This window comes from Cajanus cajan, chromosome 9 (assembly GCF_000230855.2).
Source record: "Cajanus cajan strain Asha chromosome 9, NIPB_CcT2T_4, whole genome shotgun sequence".
NCBI lineage: Eukaryota > Viridiplantae > Streptophyta > Magnoliopsida > Fabales > Fabaceae > Cajanus > Cajanus cajan.
In genome coordinates, this window is record NC_138525.1 from 10,007,642 (window position 1) to 10,031,534 (window position 23,893).

At 27.8% G+C, this 23,893-nt stretch overlaps 2 protein-coding genes across 3 annotated transcripts; both read right to left on the reverse strand.

The window, feature by feature from the left end:
- Positions 1-701: 701 nt before the first annotated feature.
- On the reverse strand, positions 702-5,714 carry CICDH (cytosolic NADP+-dependent isocitrate dehydrogenase). Its single transcript, XM_020378534.2, has 16 exons — positions 5,557-5,714; positions 4,063-4,106; positions 3,849-3,958; positions 3,503-3,540; positions 3,239-3,316; positions 3,075-3,128; positions 2,900-3,001; positions 2,662-2,753; positions 2,461-2,564; positions 2,302-2,370; positions 2,106-2,221; positions 1,971-2,005; positions 1,659-1,801; positions 1,427-1,549; positions 1,232-1,327; positions 702-934 (listed from the first exon to the last, which is right to left on the reverse strand). Exons 1-15 carry the CDS (start codon positions 5,603-5,605, stop codon positions 1,246-1,248), a joined length of 1,239 nt encoding a protein of 412 aa, XP_020234123.1. The 5' UTR covers positions 5,606-5,714; the 3' UTR covers positions 702-934; positions 1,232-1,245.
- A 15,208-nt stretch (positions 5,715-20,922) lies between these two features.
- Positions 20,923-23,431, reverse strand: LOC109814180 (ARM repeat superfamily protein). Of its 2 annotated transcripts, none has more exons than XM_020378551.3 (7): positions 23,191-23,431; positions 22,551-22,632; positions 22,359-22,395; positions 22,217-22,290; positions 22,049-22,142; positions 21,883-21,965; positions 20,923-21,442 (listed from the first exon to the last, which is right to left on the reverse strand). In XM_020378551.3, the coding sequence occupies exons 2-7, from the start codon at positions 22,620-22,622 to the stop codon at positions 21,269-21,271; spliced, it is 534 nt and encodes a 177-aa protein (XP_020234140.1). In that variant the 5' UTR covers positions 22,623-22,632; positions 23,191-23,431; the 3' UTR covers positions 20,923-21,268. The 2 variants fall into 2 exon arrangements, with proteins under 2 accessions (XP_020234140.1, XP_020234139.1); XM_020378550.3 differs by having other exon boundaries at positions 22,551-22,635; positions 23,191-23,426.
- Between the last annotated feature and the right edge of the window lie 462 nt (positions 23,432-23,893).

Sequence of the window (23,893 nt, forward strand, 5' to 3'; positions counted from 1 at the left end):
ATTATCTAATTAATTTTTAAAAAAAAATACAGCTAAAACCGCTTCTATATTTTTTATAATTATACTAAATTAATTTTAAAAATTTTATGAAGACTATATACATTTTATTTCAAAAAGCTAATATATTATGTAAATATTTTAGTTTATTATTAAAAAACTTACAAACCTAGCTATTTATTGTAAAGAAATTGTTTAACATATATTACTTATTTTTTAAAAAGAATACTGTAGCAAATTATGACTACAATTAGGCGTGGATTTAATTTCAATACAAGATTTACATGATATATACATATATATATATATATATTAGAGGAATTTTGTAATATATTTTATTCAAACAAAAATTTACATTTATATAAACTCACATTTATTTAAAATCAATATTATAAAATCACACGGATTCAAAATCATTTCCACAACCACACATTTAAACATGAATTAAAATCACATGGACTGCAAGTGCTAACTTATTGAAATTAAAAAAATGACCACAGATAAATAAGTAATAAGTTTAACTTTTCGCAAGTAAATTTATCTTTTAGTTTTAAAATTAACATTAAAGGAGAAAGTAATTAGCTTTTAGATGTTAAATACTTTGCTTCCCATGCAATATTGATTTTGGTGAACCACTAAAGATTCGGAAGGATCTTTTACCTTTCCTTTCCATAATGATAATAGTAATAAATCAAAGACGCGAATTAAAATCAGCAGAAAAGTAGCAAAATCCATTATAACTAAAAAGTTGGAAGAAATCGGTTCAAATTACAAAGGACAAATCGGTTCAAACAATATGGAGATGAAACAACCCTTGCTTTCCCAACCAACAAACAAATGAAGGAAAAGGAGCCGTTTAATGCTTCTTTTCACTTTCTTATTTCCTCTGAATAGAGCATACATATGCCACTTGTTGGTCTTGTCTTTTTCCGCCTTTCTGAAAATGCCAAAAAATAAACCAATTAATTAAAACCCAAAATCCTTTAGCAATTAATTACATGAGCACTTGCGTGTTGACAATTTTTAGCAAGAAAAATATAACTTGTGATAAGAAGATATATTTTAAAAGCTATGATAATCATGTAAGTTAGAAAAACAAACAAAACAAACGAATTTCGAAATTGTTGAAGTACTTTTCTGAGAAACTAAAATACAATAATAGCTTTTGGAAAAAAGACAAGATTATGTGTCCCATGACGAAAGAACAAATAAAGGGAACCAAGAGGAAGTGTACCTTATAAATCAAGCCTATGCAGAAAGCTTCGCTCTAAGCCCGGCTGCCACGGCATCGATGAATTCCTCTGTGTTCAAATAGTGCTCCCTTGAAAGCCTACTTGCAAGAATTATATAAGTGAGTTTATTAATCACGTCAAGTACAAAAGCAAATAAATATATTTGGCTAACAATGCAACAACGACGATTAACGTACTTGGATCCATGAAGAATAAGTGCCAAATCCTTGGTCATCTTCCCAGACTCTACTGCTTCAATGCAAGCTGCCTCTAGCTTTTCAGTGAACTCCAAGAGTTTAGCATTGTCATCCAGTTTTGCCCTGCCAGCATGGAAACATAAATTACACGTTATCACATAATATTATAAGCCAAGAGTTTCTAATACAACGAGTAATAGCACTCAACTATGCAAATTACATAGTAATATACCTGTGGGCTAGCCCTCTTGTCCAGGCAAAGATGGATGCTATGCTATTTGTGCTGGTTTCACCTCCCTTCTGATGTACCCTAAAATGACGGGTAACTGTGCCATGGGCTGCTTCTGCTTCAATAGTCTTTCCATCAGGGCAAACCTGAATCCATCCCATTATGCAGTAAGTATCAAAAGAACTCATATTGCAAAGGAATTTATTAAACTTGATTTAACGAATAAATAAAAAAAATATGGTTCAATTCATTAAATCATTCAAAAAAGGTCCCAAATAAATTTAAGAATGTGTAAGCAATTGGAATAAAACCTACCAATACAGATGTCATCAAGCCTAATGATCCAAAACCTGAAAACAGGGTGAATAGATATTAGTTAAAGAGGAAAATAAACCTATGCATATCAAGTTGCAAAAAGAAGGTGATTAAAAACCCATGTATGAGACAAACCTTGAGCTAAGAAATCACTCTGGACATCTCCATCATAGTTTTTGCATGCCCATACATAACCTCCTTCACTCTTAAGTGCATACGCCACCATATCATCAATGAGCCGATGCTCATACCTTCCAAATTCATAAGATAAATGTAAACAATAGTATAAAGTGAACATTTTCCCCCTCAAAACGAGTGATCATCCACTCACCATATACCAGCAGCCTCATACTTAGATTTCCAGCTTGCCTCGTAAACTTCTTGAAATATGTCCTTGAATCTACAGCCAATAAATGAATATGATTAAACAGGGGATCAATACGGTAAAAGTTTGGGAAAATTACTAATAAGCTAATAATGAATTGTATACCTTCCATCATATTTCTTAAGTATAGTATTTTTGGTGCTAAGATAAAGTGGCCACTTCTTCTCATAAGCAGTTGCCATAGAAGCATCGGCAAAAGATCGAATCGACTGAATCACATGCCAAATAATAGATAAAAGTTCAATAACTACCAGAAACCATTATAATATATCCAATCAAAGTGATATAAGAAACTGCATAATCAACCTCATCAGTATTGTACATAGCCAATGAAACACCTCCTTCACCGGTAAAGTTAAAAACCTCTAATTCGGTCTTCTCACCTTGGCCTTCTGGAACTACAAGAATAGAAGAATTCATAAAAATAATCTTTAGTGATCAAAAAATATAACAATGAAATTGAAAACTATATCTCTAAGATGGAACAACATAGTTGAGTACAAGATAACTTAATTACAATGTTTAAATCAAGAAAGAGGTATACCAAACACCAGCTTCAGCTTTCCAGCTCCTTTAATTACAGTGTCAGTAGCCCGATATTGGTCACCAAATGCATGTCTTCCAATACATATTGGCTTTGTCCAACCTGGTAATGTTTAAATGTTTATACACCCCCATTCATCAAGAAGTAATTTAAAAGAAATTTTCAATATTAGTACCAGGAACAAGGCGGGGAATGTTTTTGCAGAGAATTGGTTCTCTGAAGACAGTCCCTGAAAAATTTGAAAACAGACAAACAATAAAAAACGAATGAGGAGAATATATAAATTATCTTGTATTTAACATTTAACAAACAACAATCAACGGAAGTAAGTTGAGTTACCATTCAAAATGTTCCTAATTGTCCCATTTGGACTCTTCCACATACTCTTCAAGCCAAACTCCTTCACACGAGCTTCATCTGCCAAATTATAACACTAGTATAAGCTCCAACATCTACTATCAAGTGGAACATTATCATGCAGCAATTTAATTCAGTATTCTTGCCCGAGCAAAACATAGGATGTCTCGTATTTCTTATTTATCAAATGTATATCTAGGCACACAAAGACCAAATTAGGGTAAAAACTAAAAAAGTATACCATACCTGGAGTGATAGTTGCACACTTGATTGCAACATTGTACCTACATTGCAGTACGACCATCAGATAACAAAGAAAACAGCTATACAAAAGCACACGAATAAAAAAACATTTAACCCCTCTAAATTCAAATTTATATGACAATAGACAAAATATTTAAATTTAAAATAGTTGTACTATATATCACTTGTTTATAATCAAAATACACAAATTTTGTATGCTTCACAAACCCATATATATACTTGAATATTATTTATATATAAATAATTATAAAAACATAAATTATGAGGACTTTAACCATTTCCCTCTGAGGGGAGGCGAGTGTTAGAGGGAAGTATACAAATAACATACTTGAGAGTTGCCTCAGCACTTTCAACTGTAACTTTATCATCGGTCTCATCACGGTAAGGAAGGCCTAGGTCAAAATACTTGATGTCCAACTCCAAGAAGGGCAAAATTAGCTATCCCATAGGAGAATGAAAGAAAAATATTAATATTATAAGCACTTTAGAGACGAAAATAAAAATGTGATAATCTCATTAACAGCAACATGATGATAAATCACCTTGTCCTTGATTGACTTCCAGATAACCCGAGTCATTTCATCTCCTGCAAAGCAGTATCCACAAACAAACAATGTAAGAAGCAAGATAAAGACTGTCCCAACAGATAAACACAAGAGAAAAATGCATATGCACTGACAGTATAAAGCGTATATCCATTAAACTCCAAACACAATCAACAAGGAAATTAATGACGCAAATTGAAATTTCTACTTTTTTATTAGAGGCGAAAAAAGTTCAGTATATTTTAGCATTCCATAATTTGGGTATTTTAAATGAAATACTACGCGAACACCCCCTCGTGTTAGAGATTATTACTAGCTACACTTACACCTTTGTTGTTTGAAAAATTACATCTTCCTATTTTAATTTTTATTTACTATTCTAACAACTCAACATTTTTTTTTAAGAAATAACACGTTTTAAGTAGGAATTATACATTAAGGAACCCTTAAAATTATTTGAGTACAAACCACAAAAACTCATAAATCCAGCTCATACACAAAACACCAGCAGTAATGAATTCGTCCACCCATCTTGAGGTGAATTGGGATAGAATCAAGAGATAAGGAGAGCAGAGAAAAGGTAAAGAGAGAAAGTAATAGATGCAATAAATAATGGGATGCGATATGAAGAGATACACGGAAATTGGGTTACAAGTGAGATAGAAGAGAAAATGTATGTACGATGAGTATTTTTCAAAGACGAAAATTAAGGAAAATAGATCCTCATCATACCCCTACTTTCTTCTCTCTTCGATCTCACTTCTACCCTTTTTGTCCAATCTCTCTTCTTTTTCTATCACATCAATCACACAGGTTCTATTACTTTCTCTCTCTACCCTCTCTCCTTTCTCTCTGTCTGTTATTTCCACTCCCAATTTTGAGTGGATGAATATCACTACTCCGATACAAACAAGCTACAGCTGTCATCGCATCTACTTTTCCAAAAATCATTTCCCACAAATGTTCACTACTTCGGTGAATCCGATGATAATGCGTTTCCTGGGAACAGCACAATATAAAGCCTACTCTTTATTTTCCATAATTTGATTTTGTTTCTTTCATCAAAAAATTCATGTCAACGTTTTCAAAAAGAAAAAATCGAACAAAACTCCACCACGCACTATTTTTCACAAGAAGAAAACAGATCAAGTGCATGCAATAATAACAACTAAAAATAATTCGAAGTCCCGAGACTGAGACCTCAACAAACGCACACGAAGGAAAATAGAAATAAATGAGTGGAAGAAAAAAAAAAAAAAAAAAGATCTATTACGGCGTAACGTTTGGAATAATGAAGGAAAGAGAGTGGTCCACCAAATAATAATATGATGAGAAAAATATCTGATTGGAGGAAATCAAGAGACAAGACACAACAGACAGAAAGATAAAAATTAGAGAAATGATAAGAAAGAGATGAAATGTGAAAAAAAGTAATAAGAAAGTGAAGAAATGGAAAGAGAAGAGATCAGATCGGAGAGGGAAGAAACGGACCGTCCATCTCGACGATGGGGTTGGCGACGGTGATCTTGTGGAAGGTCATGGCGGGCGGAGGAAGAGAAGGTTAGGTGAGAAGTGAGTAATGAGTAATGAGATGAGAGTTGCTTCTGCTGTTGCCGCACTATGTACCGTGAAACACTCGTATAAGTAATGCTTTGCCTCCTTCACCTAATTATCAACTTTTTTCATTTTTTTATGCATTTCGAATCATCTGTTTTTCTTTACCCTCCTACTATTTTATAATTACTTTTTTTTGCCACATCCCTTGTACTAATATATTCGATCCTATTTTAATGTTAATTATTATTTTTTTAATATTATTCATACGAAATATTTATTAATTAATTATTGTAGTATTTTATTTTTCTTGATTATATTTTTTTTCATTTCTAATATTTAAATTTAAGATTTTACTTGAAAAAATCAAGTCATGTGGTGACTTGCTGAATAATTTTAAGAGTTTAATAAATATGTTTGATGTCAGAAATTATACTATTATATCAGTTATATGATTAGTAACAAAGTTAAAGGGTGTATTGGTTAGGATTTCATAAGATTTAAAAAAAAAAATTGAGTAAAAAAGTTTGTTAGCATTCGATCAGGATTTTATATCACTTAAAAATAATCCAGTAATATTCAATCTAGATTTTCAAGATTTTTTAAAGAGTCTATTAAAATTAATTAGTATTTATTTGAGACTTTTTATAACTTAAAAATAATTCATTAGTATTTGAAAATATAGGGATTTTAAAGTATAGGTGTATTAGAGAGATTTTGAATGACTTTTTAGTGATTCTATATATACCAAATTCATAAAACAATCTCATCCAAACCCATCAGATTTTGGAAGATTGTTTGAAGTGACTTTCCAAGTGCTTCAAGAATTTCTAAGTAAGTTTTTCATCTCTTTTTTTTTTATATGCTCATGTCTTCTCCATTTTTTTCTCTCGTTAATAATATTGCACTACTGCTCATATATAATATTGTACTACTGTTACCATTTCATTCACCTATTTGGTATCATTGACTTGCTCTATTTATCTCTCTATTCTTTTTAATGAACTTGTTCTAATTTGCTCTATTTAGTTGAGATTGTTCTTTAGTTATATAACACAAAAAATGCTTGAAATTTCAACTGTAGTATTTTTTTATAACACGTAAGAAAAGGGAAAGGTGGAAGCTAAAATTGATATCATGATCTATATAATCAACTGTAGATCTTTAAGACCTTATAATCAATTTAGATTTATTAGAACATAATATATAAATATATATAAGATGAATTTGAGTTAGGGTTTCTGTGAGTAGAATGAGATAAGAATGGATCTTGGGGGAAAAACCCTTTAAGCACAAAAACTGTGATCTTTCTTCCTCTCTTGAATTTGTTATTGTTATACTTTTTCTTTTATGGCTCAACAATTATTTTATTTCTTTTTTTACTATGAATTTCATTTTTTAATTTTTATATTATGAAATTAGGATTTTTTATATTTTAAAAAATAAAATTAACATAAGACATTGCAGTATCTTAGAATTCAATACTAAGAATATTTTTTCACGAGTGAATAATTGAAAGCAATTGAAAAAATTTAAAAATTATTTTGTACTTGTAATAAATTTCAGATTTTTTTTTTTTCTCCTAGTTGATGTTTGTAAATTTCTACTTTAGTTCCAATATAAAATGAAGGGACACATATATAAGAGAGTAGGGTAGTTGTCCCACTATTTTTTTTAATCATTTGTAAATTTATAAATAAAATATTTTAAATCATAAATTATAAAAAATTTGAAATGTTTAGAATAATTTTTAGCATGTCTAGCGCTACATAACTTTATTCACAAAGAATGTCATTGTGATGAATTTTTAATTAGAGTGGTGGACAAACATTCATCTTCAACATTACCGGTTAATGAAAATCATAATTTTGAGTCTATTATTAAAACTCAGGAGCAAGAGAGAAAAGATGTTAATGCTTGGAGGACCAATATAAATATGGATATATAGGTGAATGTTATTTAGAAGGACATGATATTACGAAGAATTATTATTATTATTTATCTAAACATTGTGTTTTAATATTTCAATAACATTAAATATAGACTTAAAATTATTTGTAATATAATTTTTTTAATTTCTTAAAAAATTTATAAATATCCATGATATCTGTGGGTATTCAATAAATTCATGGATACTCGCTCAATGAATACCCCTGCGAATATGGAGTGGGTATAGGGATAATTTTCATCTAGCAAGGTGGGGACGTATTTACTATTACATGCCCCCATGGGGCCCCATTGCCATCCCTAGATATATAGTAAGTTGTTATAGATAATATTATAGAATTATTTTATATCATTAATATATTATTAAGTTTTATCTACTTACTAAAAACACAGTATTTTTAAAGATTTCAACATGCTGTTAATTATTTATTTAATAGTCATGAGAGTGTCATTTTTTATTTAATAGTTTATAAATAAGAAATTCCTAATGATGCATAATTTATTTTCTTTTAATTTAACTCTTTCTAAATTTGTTATAGTAAACTATTAAGATGACAACATAAAAAGGTTATTTTTATAATATTTTTAAATTTATAAAGAGTAATATAATTAAAAGGGAATATTAATATTATGGTATATTAGGTTTTCGGATAAAATTAAATGTTTATTTTAATATTTATTTTTTCTTTTTGTTTAAAGGAAAACTATTGTATATTGCTATACTTAAAAAAATTAATCTTATTTCTTAAAGACGTGCTCCTTTTGAACTCAATATTAAGTACAAAAATAAAAATAAACTAACTTATGCGCTGATTAAAAAATAATTAATATCATTTAATTTTATTAATATCAATTAAAATTAATTTATTTCTATATTAAAACTTTGCATTTCCTTTTTTATATATATTGTTATAGATGAATAGTTTTAAAAATAGGGATTGGGCTGGGAATTGGGAAATATATTTGAAATACTCCCCTACTCTTCTAAAAAAAAATTATCTTGAAAAGTCCTCCATTTAAGTGTAGGTTTGTATGTGCTATTTTTAAAGTTTAAAGTTATATTAATCAGTTATTATTTCTGTAGATTATACTCTTGTTTCCACTAATTATAATACACATTTTCATGAATTTGGATAATAAATATTTTAAAAAATTTAAATATAAAGATATTATTTCGTTATTATTGGCAATCTAATGGCACATTATTCTAAACTTTTTCTTTATGTATTGACAAGTAACATATTGAATGTGGATTTATTTATTTTTTTCATCGTGAACCTTGTGAGTTAATATACACTTAATAAAGAACTAGGGAAATCAGTAGAATGAAGAAATGAGCATAAAATTGGTGTGGTGGATAAATTGATGAGGGTATTATTGGAAAAAAACTAATAACTTCATTAAAAGCATAATATACTTTCTTTATTCTCCGACAGTACAATTTTAGTACTTGAAAAATATCTCCAAATGAATTATGATTTACTTTTTAATGCAATACTCTATTTAGATTTATGTGTAGAAAAAAGTACTTAATTTTTTAAAATTTAAATATAAACAAATTTTAATTAAATCAATTTTATTTAATATTTTTAATCAAATAATACTCATAATGCAACAAATGAAATCATTATTTATAATAAATATAATAAAGGTTATCTTAAAAATTAAATATATTTAAATATAATATCTTTCTTAATTTGTATAAAATTAGTTATTTTTGCTTATATATAGGTCCAAAGAGAGTATTAATTATTATTTTTGTCCCTAATTACAAAACTCTTTTAATTAATTATATTTTTTAAAAAAATAATTAGTTAATTTAGTTAAGAACATTAAATTTATTAATAATTATGCACCAAAAAAATTATCAATAATTTAAACTACTTTTTTAAAATTATTTTATTTCCATTTAATCATTTCTCACCTAATTGATTAATGTGTGGAAGAAAGACATTTTCTCCATTTTTAACAAGAGATTGTTAATTAAATAAGATTTTTTTATAAAATACAAATATAATTAATGTAACTTACAATTAGAAGTTAACCTTATAAAAAGAAACAAGAAAAAAAAAGTGAAAAAAAAAATCTTATACATAGGGATGGAAGTAGTACATTTTTTTTCTTCTAATTTATCTTTTATAAATTATTCAATCAGCACAATTCAAAATAATGTATTTATGAAAAGGTGGATTCTTTTAGTTCAAATTATATAAAAAGTGATACATTTTTTTTCTTTAATCTATGTATACAAATCTTGAACTGAATTCATTTTGGAACGCAAAAAATATTAATTTCCTTGTTTAATGTACACAAAACTAAAAGACTCTGGTATAAAAATTGATGGAATAATAAAATATAATTATTATTAATTAGAAAATTAATGGTTGATATAATAATATATATCATAGTATCATTCTCTTTTTCACCGTAACTAACATTAAATCAATACCTACAGTAACATTATTTTATTTAAGGTTATATGTGTATTTAGTGATATAAAATTAATCAAATTTGATTTTAGAATTTATAACTTTTTTTCTAAAATTTAAAACTATGTTTTTAGACTTTACTGTTATATGATCTTCTTTAATTATTTATTTAATTATTGAAAAATTAGGTGATATTTACAACTATTTGTGATATTTTGTCTGCGTACGTTACTTCCAAAAAAATTTATCAACTTTTAAAACAAATGTTATTTACATACTTTAAAATAATTATTAAGAACAAAAAAAATACTGACTTAAGAAAAAGAGATAAAAATCAAAGAAAAATATTTAAAGAGATTAACATATTTTTGCTCATTTTATTATGATAAAAAAGGTAATATGTACAAATTTTAGAAGGATAAAAAAAAATATAAGGACCAAAATCAAAACTCGCATATGATGCTTGTTTTTACTGTATTTATAGTTGCATTGGTTGATTTTGGAATAGATTGCATGTTGAAATTGTTTTTTTGTGTTCTTAGTGAAGGAAGAAAGATTTGACGATCCAATTGATGTTTTATCATTGCCTACCTCCTTTTCTTTAAATTTCAAGTTGCATGTTGATTTGTAGATGATATATGATGAGTTGCATAGAGGGTTTAAGTTTAGTTGAGAGGATTTTGAATTATAAGGGGGGTTTTCTCAAGTTGATGAATCTTTCTTGAAGTTGTGCATGTTTTCTAAGTTTTCTCACTTGAAATACCTTGAGAACTCACTGACTTGACTTGCTCAAAGCAAATTCCATAACTTAGAGCAAGGTTTTTGGTGGATCACGAGTGATCCTTGACTTCGCTCACTTAGAGCAATTTCTTGAGTGCTCTGAGTAAATTTTTGTCACTCAAAGCTAGGGTACTATCGCTTAAGTGACTAGATTGAGACTCCAGGGGTGCTCTTTATCTAAGCTCACTCAAAATAAATTTCTTTTAAGGCGCTTGTTCCTTTCTCATCTTATATTTTAAAAGTTTATGGTCTATATGATATATATTGAATGCAATTTATTGTATGTTGATTGATGACCATGAATAGAGTAGATTAATCTATTGCATATTTTTAAGTTGAAAAATGTTGTTCATGTCATATACATTGATATAGGATGATGTTTATAGATGATAACTAGTTACGAATCGAGTTCCGTTGTATATTGTTAGTTGAGTAGTTGTGCTAGATATTGCTTGATGCATTATGTTGTATGTTGTTGTGGGGTCGAAGTTGAGAATGCTCAAGGCATAATGTTGAAAATTATGTTGATTAACTTAGGACTAGAAGAGATATTGTTTTAAAGTTACATTTCTCATTGTGTGCATATTGTGTTGTGGTGTTCCAATAGTCCAATTTGTTGAAAACCTTTCTTAGGAAGTCAACTCTCAAAGAAGATAGTTGAGTCTCATCTAGGGCCTTAGTTGATGTAGTATGTGGGTTTGATGGAAACATACTGACTATAAGCGACAATAATATAATAGTCAAGTCAAGTTATACTGATTGCAAGAAACTAACCCAAGTAAAGTACAAAGTTAGACTAGGTTATTTATTCAGTATGGTCAAACCATGTAGTTGTTATGTTGCGCATATGATGTGTTGATTAAGTTGTGATGCTCATATGCGATCTTGACTTGTGATGAATTATTTGTTGTGTTGTTGTGTCGTAACTTGAGGTTTAGATGTTTTATTGTTCAAGTTGATAAATATGTTGCACTATGACGAGAAGCTATAGATTGATAGTATAGTTGTTTTACTTTTATATTGTTTATGACAATTCTTTAAATTCTAGCTCACTCTTACATGTTTTCATATGGTTGACAATTATCATACTTTATATGAAAGTATAATAAATATAAGTATGAGGAGGTGCCTGGTGGAGATCATCTGAATAGATGATGGCTTTGATGTCTTTTGGTGTTACTTTTCTGTACATTTTGCACACACACATATATATTCTAAGTTCTTTTAATTGTAAATATGTATGTTTTTAGTAATTATTGCGTATCCATTAGCTACTTGATATTATCCTTAAGTAGATGGTATTTATTTTTCCGTTGTTAATTGTTAAGTCGTTAAGTGTTATAAGGACCATGACAAGTTGTTATATAGTCTGTAGTTTAACTTGTTTTTGAATGTTTCATAATGAGAACTTGAAAGATTTTAATGTTATCTTACCTTTTATTTTTCTTTCTTTTTTTGTATGCTTAGGTTGATCTAGCTTCTATTTCACACCCCCGTAATTTTTAATTGATCTTTAATGGATATTTTTTTACAACCTCTTTAATTCAATAAAAAAAGGTAAGATTCATGAAATTATAGAATTAAAATAATATATAAACATAATAAAATAACAAAAAAATAGGATTATAAGTATGAAAATTTTAAAAAGTACTACTTTAACAAATAAGATTTTTTAAATTTTCAATAAAAATATAAATAATAAAAATACTATTAAAATATAAATAATAAAAATATATACAGTAACAATGTAATATTATAAAATCTAAAATTTTAATAAAATAATAATAAAATCATGCATAATAGTAATTTGTAATTATAATATAAAAAACTTAAAAGAAATATTATGAAAATGAAAAATTTAAAACTGTTTTTTAAATAATTGTTTTTGAATTATTAAGAAAAATATAGAATAAATAATTTAAATCAAAATACATCAATTTTTTTTTGTATAAAATTATCCACAATAGAAAAAAAGTATCTCTTAGTAAAAATAAAATAATATCGTAATAATTATATAAAATATCCCAAATATATTTATAGTATTAATAACTTATAATTATAAGCTCTTTTTTCTCTCTTACTAATTTACTTGTTTTTTTTAATCCTCGTTATTAAATAAAGAAATATTTTTATGTCATTTTACATTTTATATTTATCATGTTAATTTTGTTAAATACTTTTAATTAAGTCAATTAATGTATATCTTACAAATTTTCAACTATCGTACAAACTTTTTAACTAATACATAAATTAATTTTACTAAATGCACTTCATGTGTTTATTGCATGTGAGACTTTTTTTTATTTGCAAGTGATTTGCATTTATTTATCTCTATTATTTTTTTCTTTCTCTTCTAACCCAATAATATAAATTTGTAACGATTCGCTGTGATTCTTACACTAAGTGGAATCGCACTAATATATTAGTGAATTAAAATAAAATATTAAGCTGGATAACATAATATACATGTATAAGAAGAGATAAGAATAATAAACATTTATGTACAAAATATCATACTATACATATACAGTCATCCAAAATAATATTATCCTAGTGTCGGTCAAACACTAACAGAAAGTTACCCAAGATGGTAACTTTGACACCAGGAACAAAATTTCCTCTTCTAGTAGCGGTCGCAACAACTAGCTCTAGCCTAGTCTTGATATGCTCTCATACACAATATGATCATCACAGTCCATTCACATGGAAACAGAAGGGTAAGCTAGAGTTCAATAAACAACCATACAAGTATAGGGTAATAACTATACTACTCATTCGTCCAATCAACATCACAACACAACCACATAGATTATCATAATAGCTCAACTATCAGCTAATTCATACAACTTTATATGTAATTTGAATGCAACATCAACTAATGCGTCATCACGCATGTACAATTAGGAAATCTCCAACAACTGAGGTTGAACAGTCTATGTGGCATAAACCCTACCGAATCCAACGTTTGGCCTATCTTAACCAGGTCAGGCATAGAGCATCGTTAGGAACTACGAAGAGAACCAGGTATAGACAACAATAGGCGATTGCTCAGGTGTGCCACTTAGACTCGGAGGTCCAGTACTACTATTAGGACAGAAGGGTTTGGGCATGGGCCTACCACGACCTTGGTTTGCATAACCAATCCACATATGAGGTTAGCCCACCCACTATCCTCCAAGTACCACGCACCCTCCAGTACCTAGTCAAAGACTACATCTCTAATTAGATACCTTACTCAAATTGGTCATTCAACCATGACATGGATCGACTACTTCCATGTCGCCCACACAGTACTAAGGGATTCAACTTTTAAACAACTTTCAACTTATCACCTTAGTACTATGTATCTCAACATAGGACATATATCTTCACCATACGTCCCCAAACTTTGCAACTTTACAACAATAGGCATCATAACATCAACTTGAATAAACAACTTGAGCAACTATAGTCAACACAATATCAACTTTACAACAATAGACTACTTCAACTTATACAACTCGACTTATTCATAATTCAACAATAAACAACTTAGTTTCATCAAATACACAACATATAAATAACTCAAGTCAACAACTACTCAACTCATTGTCATCAGGCAACTAAACAACTTAACCAAATCATCAAGCATAATCACGCCCGGCGCAGCCATCTCGTGCCCGGCATGACATCCAACCCAAGAGCTCTAAGGCTCATCTGCGCCCGGCGCAATCAACTCGCGTCCGACGTCCTTAAGACAGAGGCTCCTAGAAGTCTTCACGCCCAGCGTAATCACCCCGTGCTCGGCACCATCCAGGCAGATACCTCTAGAGGTCTCCACACTTGGCGCAATTACCCTATGCCCGACACCATATCAGTAAATTACCAAATAAAGTTTCTATTTGATATCGCGTTCGGCATGGTTCATCTAGAGACTCCCATTTAAAATCGCGCCTGGCGTAATTAGGAAATGGTTGTCTATGATGAATGCAAGTCCGAGGCCAAGAACATGTGCCCAGCGCAGATTCAAACAACAACCCCCAAAACTTCGAAATTTCCTCCAACACCTCCTGAAAATAAGAAAATCTAGCCACACGCAATCCATACAACATAATACATAAACTCCATACTATCTGAAATCACTCTCAGATCCAACATGCACCCACCCGATGCATCAAAATCATCAAAACCCCAATTTTCCCAAAAACCCCGAAAATGAGGAATCTTTCAATTCAACCCTTGGTTCTCAAATTCATGCACTAATTGAGTTCCTAAACTCACATGCAACTAAACAACCTACATTTTAGCTTCCATCACCTGAAGATTGGCTCAAAATAGCCAAGAACTGAGAAGAAGAAGAATTTCTCTCGAAGCATGACCTTGCGGATTTCAATCCTCCAAAAACAAGCTTTTTAGCTCAAATTTCAAGAAAAGACAAAAGAGATTAGTAATCTAAAAGAGAAAAGGAATCAAACAGAGAAATTTGGGAAAGAAAGGAGCTCACAGTCCCAGATTCCTTCTCTCTAAAACCTCTCTTTAAGTTTCTTTGAGAATGAACTTATGAGGCTCCCTTATCAGAGAAACCTTTATATACTATTTTCTCTAAAGTCAACTAAACTCTAAACTAACTTACTACGTTACAAAATTTATTATTTTTTCTTCTCCATTTTCTAAAACTAAATAATATGTCACAATAGAGTTTTTTATTTTATTTTTATTTAATAAAAAGTATAATTCTCTTTTTAAAGTCATGAATTAAAAAAGGATCACAAGAACCGAATAATTATTTTATTTTAAAAAAGTGCCGTACAGAGAAAAAAACGAAAGGAAGGGCAAAAGTGTAAATAAAAGGATGAAGAGTGGCAAATAGAGAAGGTTGGATCTGGCACACTCTGATCTGATGACAGTATTGGCTAGCACAGTCACGATTCAGCTGCTCCCCACCTAATTTCCAGTCTCAGCTTACGCTCAATCTCTCTCCTTTTTCTTTTTTTTTTTAAAGGAAAATGTCGTTATTAATTTTTGTAAATAAAATTACTAATGTTTTATTTTTCTCTACACTTAAATTCTAAAATATTATATTTAATTACACTTTTATTCTTCAAATATTATAATTTTCATTCATATACTAAATAATATATATTTAGTTTTACTAAAATTAATTATATATGTAACTAGTATATTTAAGCGACTAAATCTGTTTCGTTAAATTTAAAAATATTAAAATTGCAAAACTTTCAAATCTCAATTGGAAAAAAAAATGCAAAATATTAATAAGTACCGTGCAACAATTTCTCACTTCTAATCAAGACTCGTTGACCTTATAGTTTTCAAAGGCAGTTACGTATTTAACATTTCAACTCAATACTATTAATTAAACTATAAGTTCGCAAAACTAAATTTATATTACTTAAAATTAATCAAATTAAATTTAATTATATTTTTTTTTCAAATTTGTGTAATATTGGTATATATTTTCTTCAGCGTAAATTAACTTGGTTAAAATTGAGTTTTTTATGTTAAAATATATTTCAATTACATGAATTTATTAAAATTTAAAAATAATTCATATTTTTACTAAATGTAAGTCGTATCTTGAAAAATAATTATGGTGTATTGATGTGGTCAATACGATCTCATTCAAAATGTCAATTGTCAAATAATATTGCGTCTAATTCTTTCTAGATGCCGATAAGGTGATAAAAATAATAATACACACTGTACAAAAAATAAAATAAAATAATAATAATATAATAATGATGATAAATGTTAAGAGGAAAGCGAAAGAAAAATAATAATAAAGGTTAATCATTCTAACAAAAATTCGTCCGCTTAATAACTACCATACTCATATTTTATATAAATTGATATATATATATATATATATATATATATATATATTTATTTACAGTATAAATTAAATTAAATGGATGCTCACGGGATGAATGAAATACGTAAATTATTAACTATATCATTTTACATTCAATAAACTTAATTAATTTATTGAAAATACTATTATTTATAAAGTGTTAGACATAATTTGTTTATGGATTTAGTTGATATAAAATGAGGGAGTGTATTTTAAAAAATAAAATATGTTAACTAAAAAGTCAATGATTAAGAATTGTGATAAAATTAAATTTATATAAAATAAAGTTTTAAAATTATTTATAATATTAATTTTTAATTTTTAATTAATGATTATTATTATATTATATTTTCTAAAATACATTCTTTTAACTTTAGAGAAGTAAAATCCATTTTTTATACATAATAAATGTTCAACAAATTTTTATATATCCAATTCAAAAGTTTAGTTTAGTTTTTTATAAATGAAAATAATTAGGGTTTAGACACATTATCAGAATATGCATATTTATATTTGCATTTAAGAAAATATTAACTAGTTTCATGTATATACACATAAAATCTATAATATTCATATCTGTATTTAATATACACCTATACATCTAGATTTAGACACATTGTCAGAGTTTCTATTAAATAAATTATTTTTTTATTAAATGAGTTTTTTTGACTAGTTAGTAAAATAAAAATGCATGCATTAAATTAAAAACTAATTGAAAAAATAATAGAATAAAGAACATAAATTAAAAAATGAAACATCTAAACTTAATTAAAAAAAAAGAATCTTTCTGCTTGCAAAACAACAACGGTTTTATTTATTTATTTATTTTCTTTTTATATACAATATAAAAAAATTACAACTATACGTGTGGAGTTAATTATATAAACTTAAACTCGTTGAATTCGGTTAAGGAAGTTTATTTTAGCATGTGTAATGTATAACTAAAATTTATAATAATTTAAATATAAATAAATATTATATAATTTATATAAACAGATATTTAAAGTATATAAATTATATTTTAAATTTATGATAAATAATTTATATCATAGTATAATATTATTTTTTATTTATTAACAAATTATTTTAAAATTAAATTTTAATTCATAAATAACTATAAAAAAATAAAACTGAATTAAATAAAAAATAATTTAAAAATATTTTCATAAAAAAAATCTTTAAAAACACTCTCATATAAAATAAAAATTCTTATTATAAGATTAATTTTTAATTATGAATACTTCTTTTTTATCATTACCTATGAATATTTCACTCCAACATGGTAATTAAAAGAAAAACTTTATTGAATTCGTAAATATTCTGCTAATTATAAGTAATACTTACAAAAAATCTATTAGGCATAGAACCTGATTCAATAAATTAAAGAGTCATTTAGTGTAATGTGGTTAAATGGTAAAATGTTACCCTTCTAATTTAATTTGTTTACATAAGTTGTAGAACAAATGACATAATTAGCAACCTAAGCTGTTTTGGGGTTTTCCTAATGCTGTCTTTATTGAATATTGAGAGAGAGAAATAATATTTATTAAGGTGGGACATGGTTGATGATGTTAGGTGTTTTGGAAAGTTAAAAAATAGAGATTGGAGAGTGGTAGGAAGGAGAATATATTAATCCTTAGACTTGTAGGATGAGGCTGTACAACCATCATCCCCATCTTCACACTTTAAGGCCATCATAATACCTTCTTCCACATGCTACCCTTTATACGGATTTAGTATAAGATTTTTTTAATGCCGTTATCAATTAAAATAGAGTCTTGTTTCAATAATTCGTGTAGTAAATAAGTGTATTAAAGCTTAATATATATTATGAAAGTAAAATTTTAAAGTTTATTTGACATATATATATATATATATATATAAAGATACCTCTTTTTAGTTTAATATTTCTTAGACATTTAAGGAATGTATTAAATTGAGATTTTTAAAGATTTAATATATAAGATTTTTTTACTTAAAAAAAATATTGGTATTAAAAAATACAGAGATTTCAATTAATTATTTTGATTAATGAATTTTACAAGACTTTTTAGTTGAATTTACATATAATTTATTCATCAATAAATTCATCAAAAATCAACTTTTATCAAAAGATTGAAAAATTTGTTGATTTTATTTTATTCGAACCTTGTCATTTATTTTATTTTTATTAATTTTATTTGTTTTTAAAAATTTACATTGTTCTTTAAAATCTTAAAAAGCTCTTTTGAATCTTGTAAATTCTTAAGATAGAAATCCATTAAAACTCATACCACAATTTCTTGATTAAAGAAATCTTGAAAGTCATTACATTTCTAAAAAAAGTTATTTAAAAAGAATCTTAAAAATCTTTAAATTCTTACAAAATCTTTTTAAATTTACAAGACTTTTTTTATGCTAAAAAATTCTTATGAAATCTCAAATTCTCAATCCAATGCACCTCCCTATATGTACAAAGGATTGTATGTAGAAAAATGCTACTTAAAAAAAATGAAACCATAAGTCAACTGTTTATCAAAAAATTAAAAAATTTATTAATTTTATTTTCTTTATTCAAATCTTGTCATTTAATTTATTTTTCTAATAATTGTATTTTTTTTCTTAAAAAAAATCACATTGTTCTTTGAAATCTAAAAAAAAATCCTTTTAAATCTTATATATTCTTAATATACAAATTCATTAAAATTCATTTTACAAAATCTTGATTAAAAAAGTCTTTTAAAAAAATCTTAAGTGTCATTACATTTTTACATAGTTTTTTAAGAGTTATTAAATTTTTACAAACTTTTAAATTTTACAAGATTTTTTTATGTTAAAAAAGTCTTATGAAATCCCAATTCAATACACTTTTATTAGATTTTTTTTTCAACCATCATATCTCTTAACGTAAAAATAAATAAATAAATAAATAAATAAATAAATAAATATATATATATATATATATAATTATCCACTCTAATAATAATCACTACCTTCTTATTTTGCAATCAATCTCCAATTTTATTTAAAATTATTTACTCTTTTATAATTATATATTATCACTTGATTTACATTCTATAATTTTTATTATTTTTGTTTTTATTTTATATTATTTTTGAATAAAATGTGTCCCAACCATACTAATATATATAATGATATAAAACGTAAAGAAAAAACGCCAAAATTTGGCCTTTTCCCAGGTTCTATAACAATAACATCCAAAGTTTTTTTTATTTTTAATTTGAATTATTATTAGTGTATATTTATTATCTTTTTCTATTTTCTATAGTATGTTATTTTTTCTCTCTTTTTTGTCTTCCTTCTATGCACTCTAAACTTAGTTTTACTGTCATCTTTTTTTAAACCCATAGAAAAATTATAAAAATGCGACGAAGATCGAATTTAATCCTTTTACCTTCTTGTTTTCATCAATACTTTCTCTTTCAACCACCCAACTAATCCTAATGGTCCACTATCACCTTTTCGTCAAAACTTTAATATAATTAATCCCAAAATATAATAGTATTCAGAAGACATGGACCGCTGAAGGGATAAATACAGATGACCCAGAACCACCTCTGGCTGAAAATGAAAGATAATCATTGTTCTTAATTACAGCTACTTCAATATTATTATTAAACAGACCGCTCATTATACTCAATATTTTAAATCTCCTTTTCTCACTTTCAAATTCTCCTAATATTGAAGTGGTTTTAATTGCTCTGTTGATTTTATCAACAGGGGACATATATTTTGAAGTAAAACAAGACCATGGATAAACATGGGTTGCCAAAAGTACTATATTCATCAAAATTATACACATGTCGATGAGATTCATTAACTATTTACTCAATGCACATCGAACTCCTTCGACTTCATTTCAAAATATTTGACACCTCTAAAGTGATAAGAAATTGTGATAGTTTTGTTTCTCATTGCTGCAAACAGCAATTAATATCTAACTATCGCATTTTGCGCCCTTTTCCCTACCATTTTATATGATGTGTTCAAAATAGACAGGTGCAAGCAACATCATTTGCAGTAGGTTTCCGAACATCAAAAGCATCAGTTGCTATTATTAACGCTTAAACCAACAAGAAATATGCTTCACCCTTGATAATCGTGTATGAAAGAAACGAAAAATGAACAAATGTTGAAAAGATTCCAACGCTCTACCTCAGTAGCCCCATTCTTATTGGAAACAAGACAGCAAAAACCACTGCCAAACACATGCAATCATGAATATAGATACATTGATGCAATTAGCTTCAACACATTATAAGGTGCATTTATGTATAGAATTTTCAGGGAAGACTCCTATGTCAGCATCGTGTTCATTTCTTAAATTTTAATGTGTAATGTCTACACAAATTTTTGCACCATCAGAATATACAGTAATACTATTACACAAAATGAACCCAAATCAAGGGGAATAGTTGTGTGTTTACAGAGAGAGAGAAGGGCCCTAAAAATTTATTTCCCGCTAATGTATGATCAAATACTTGTTCCATCCTTATATGCGGACGTTCTAACTTTTGTGCAAGACAAGACTCTTAGTTTGAGTAAACAACTAAAAAACTGAATTGGAGCGTGAAGAAATATTTAAATTTTGAGAAAAATGGTTCCCTCTTGTAAATGAGTATGGAATGGTAATCTGTCTCTCTTGCTAGTTCACTGATAGATGTTTATTCAAAAAAGCTTTAGCCAGATTACTGAAGCTCACACTAACTTCTTCACTAGCTGCATACCTCCAGATGACATCAATAACTTCAGGCTTTAAAATTTCTTCCTTGTTAGATTCGTTACAGATATAATAGAGTGCCCCGATTGCATAATTAACCTATTATCAGATAAATGCATTGTTAATTAACCAAATTGTACTTGAAACTTTCATGGAAATAAATTAACTTTAAAATGTACAGGTCAACGTAAGAAATGTAACTCTGCAACTGCCAGAAGCAGTTTAGAAAATGAGTTATTAGTAATGCGAGTTAGGTAATTATAAGAGTATATGAAAACACGTGTTTCAAATAATTAAACTTTGTATGAAGAATTGCACAATTATTTTTCACATATAAAAAGAAATGGTGATGAAGTAGCAAACAAAGTCATGGTTACATAAACTTAAGGGGGGAAAATGCTGTCAGCAGGTATTTTGAAAATCTGGGTATTCATGGTTTGGCAATCCCTTTGGCCTACAAGCTACATGGTCAGCAATTTAAGAACTAATCAAAATCATGAAGCAACAAAGTGAAACAATGTCACCAAACAAGCTCTTACAGTGTTCCTAACTGGGCTTGATAAACATTGAATTATAAGAGGTATCCCACCAACACTAGTTACAATTGCAGCATTGGCTGGATCTGCACAAAAATTGATTTGTCAATAAGACAGACAATTAAGCAAGCAAAAATAATATCAAAAAAGATAAAGTCACTAGAATTACCAACACACGAATTGCAGATCCCTCCTATACCAAATTCTACAAGCTTTTCATTGGGTTCAGTTAAGCAGTCAATGAAAAGCTCCAAAACGTTAAGCTGCAACATTATGCAAAAGCATTTTAGTTAATCTTGTGCAGTCTATACTCGAAAGAACACTGATGAGGTTATACCTGACGCAAGAAGTTGTAGTTGTAAGGATCATAGGCAAAGTTTGCCAAATTTGCCAAATTCTTCTCTCTAGTTTCTGCAAATAGAAGAAACATCAGCAACCTAGACAGACATGAATATTATTAACCAACTGAAAAAGGTTACCATCCTCAGATGTGTTCTGAAACTCAGTCACCAAATCCTGAATGAAACATTAGCCATCTCAGGTCCTCATAAAAAAATCATCACAATGCATACAATAAAATGGTACATTATCGAATTGCAAATAAAACGTTTTCATTATTATATTATAGTTGAAAATTAGACGGAAAGAGAGAGAAGAAGAAGAAGAAGAACCTGAAGGAATTGTAACCTGTGGGTTCCATATCTCCCTGTTCGTTCTAGTTGCCTCTGGTCATTAGTGAACATGTATGCTGATCTTCTAGTATATCAAGTAAAATTATAAAAGTGAGGAGAAGTTCATCAGAGAAATTTTTATTTATATGGCAGTTTTAGATAAAGAGGACCGGATGTTATCAATATGGACCCCAAATCCAAAATGATTTGGACTTACTAACAGTTTATTAAATTGTGTCTGAGTTGGGATGTGTGTTGGGTTATAAACCCAATGAGGCTCAAATTGATTTTACATATGCAAAATTGTGTATCAATTACCAATTCTACAACTCATAGTTGAATCACTAGTTTCTACAAACAGTAAATGCGGAGTAAGGAGTTTGTAATATTATCTTTATACCACCTCTCACCAATTGACTGCAAATTTTGGAAGGAAAATGTGAATTGTTCTTCAACCAATTTGAATAAGAAACATCAAGTTGACGAGTGTAACAGATATTTATCCAGGATTTATTTATTTCTTTGATTCTTTATAAGATGAGAGAGTTGATGATGGGATGTTGTTATATCATAGAATTTGAATTCCAAACATTAAGAAGCAAAGTTGTGTAAGGAGGAAGGAAAACCGGACGAGGCGCACCTGAAGCACGGAGAGGATCGGCGATTAAGAAAACACGAAGCCACAGAAAGGGAAGATGGTGAAACGGTAACAAAATTTGCGTTATATAGTTGGAAGTGAGTTATAAAACGTAGCGTGAACCCGGACAGTGGCCAAGCGTAGCGGCTCGGCTTCGGCGCCGCCGTGGATGGAGATCCTACGAATCTACAATCCGGATGGAAGAGAAAAAGGGTAGGGATAGATTCGGAAAGACAAAGAAAAAAATATTAAAAAAAATAAAGAGAAAAGATAAATTTGGGTCTATCTCGTTTAGTTTATTTTTTTTAAAAAAGAAAAAAGTATTTAATCTCTTAAACTTAATTCTCTTTATAAATATACATCACAAACAACTTTAAGTGTATTTCAATTAATTCTCACAATTAAATTTTTTTATTAATTAATAAACACCATAAATTTTAATTTTATTATAATTTATCTTTAAATTTTCTCATTTTTACAAATAAATATCTTGATTATAATTTTATCTTAATTTTTTTGGTAAACCTCTTATATTACATTGAGATTAAATTACTAAAATAAAAAATATCAATCATTTATTTATTTTAAATCACACTTATTTATTAATTTTTTGGTACATATATATTTTAGTTTTATTTTCATATATATTAAAACACCATATAATTTAGAAGAAGAAAAAATAAAAATAAACTTTTTTTTATATTTT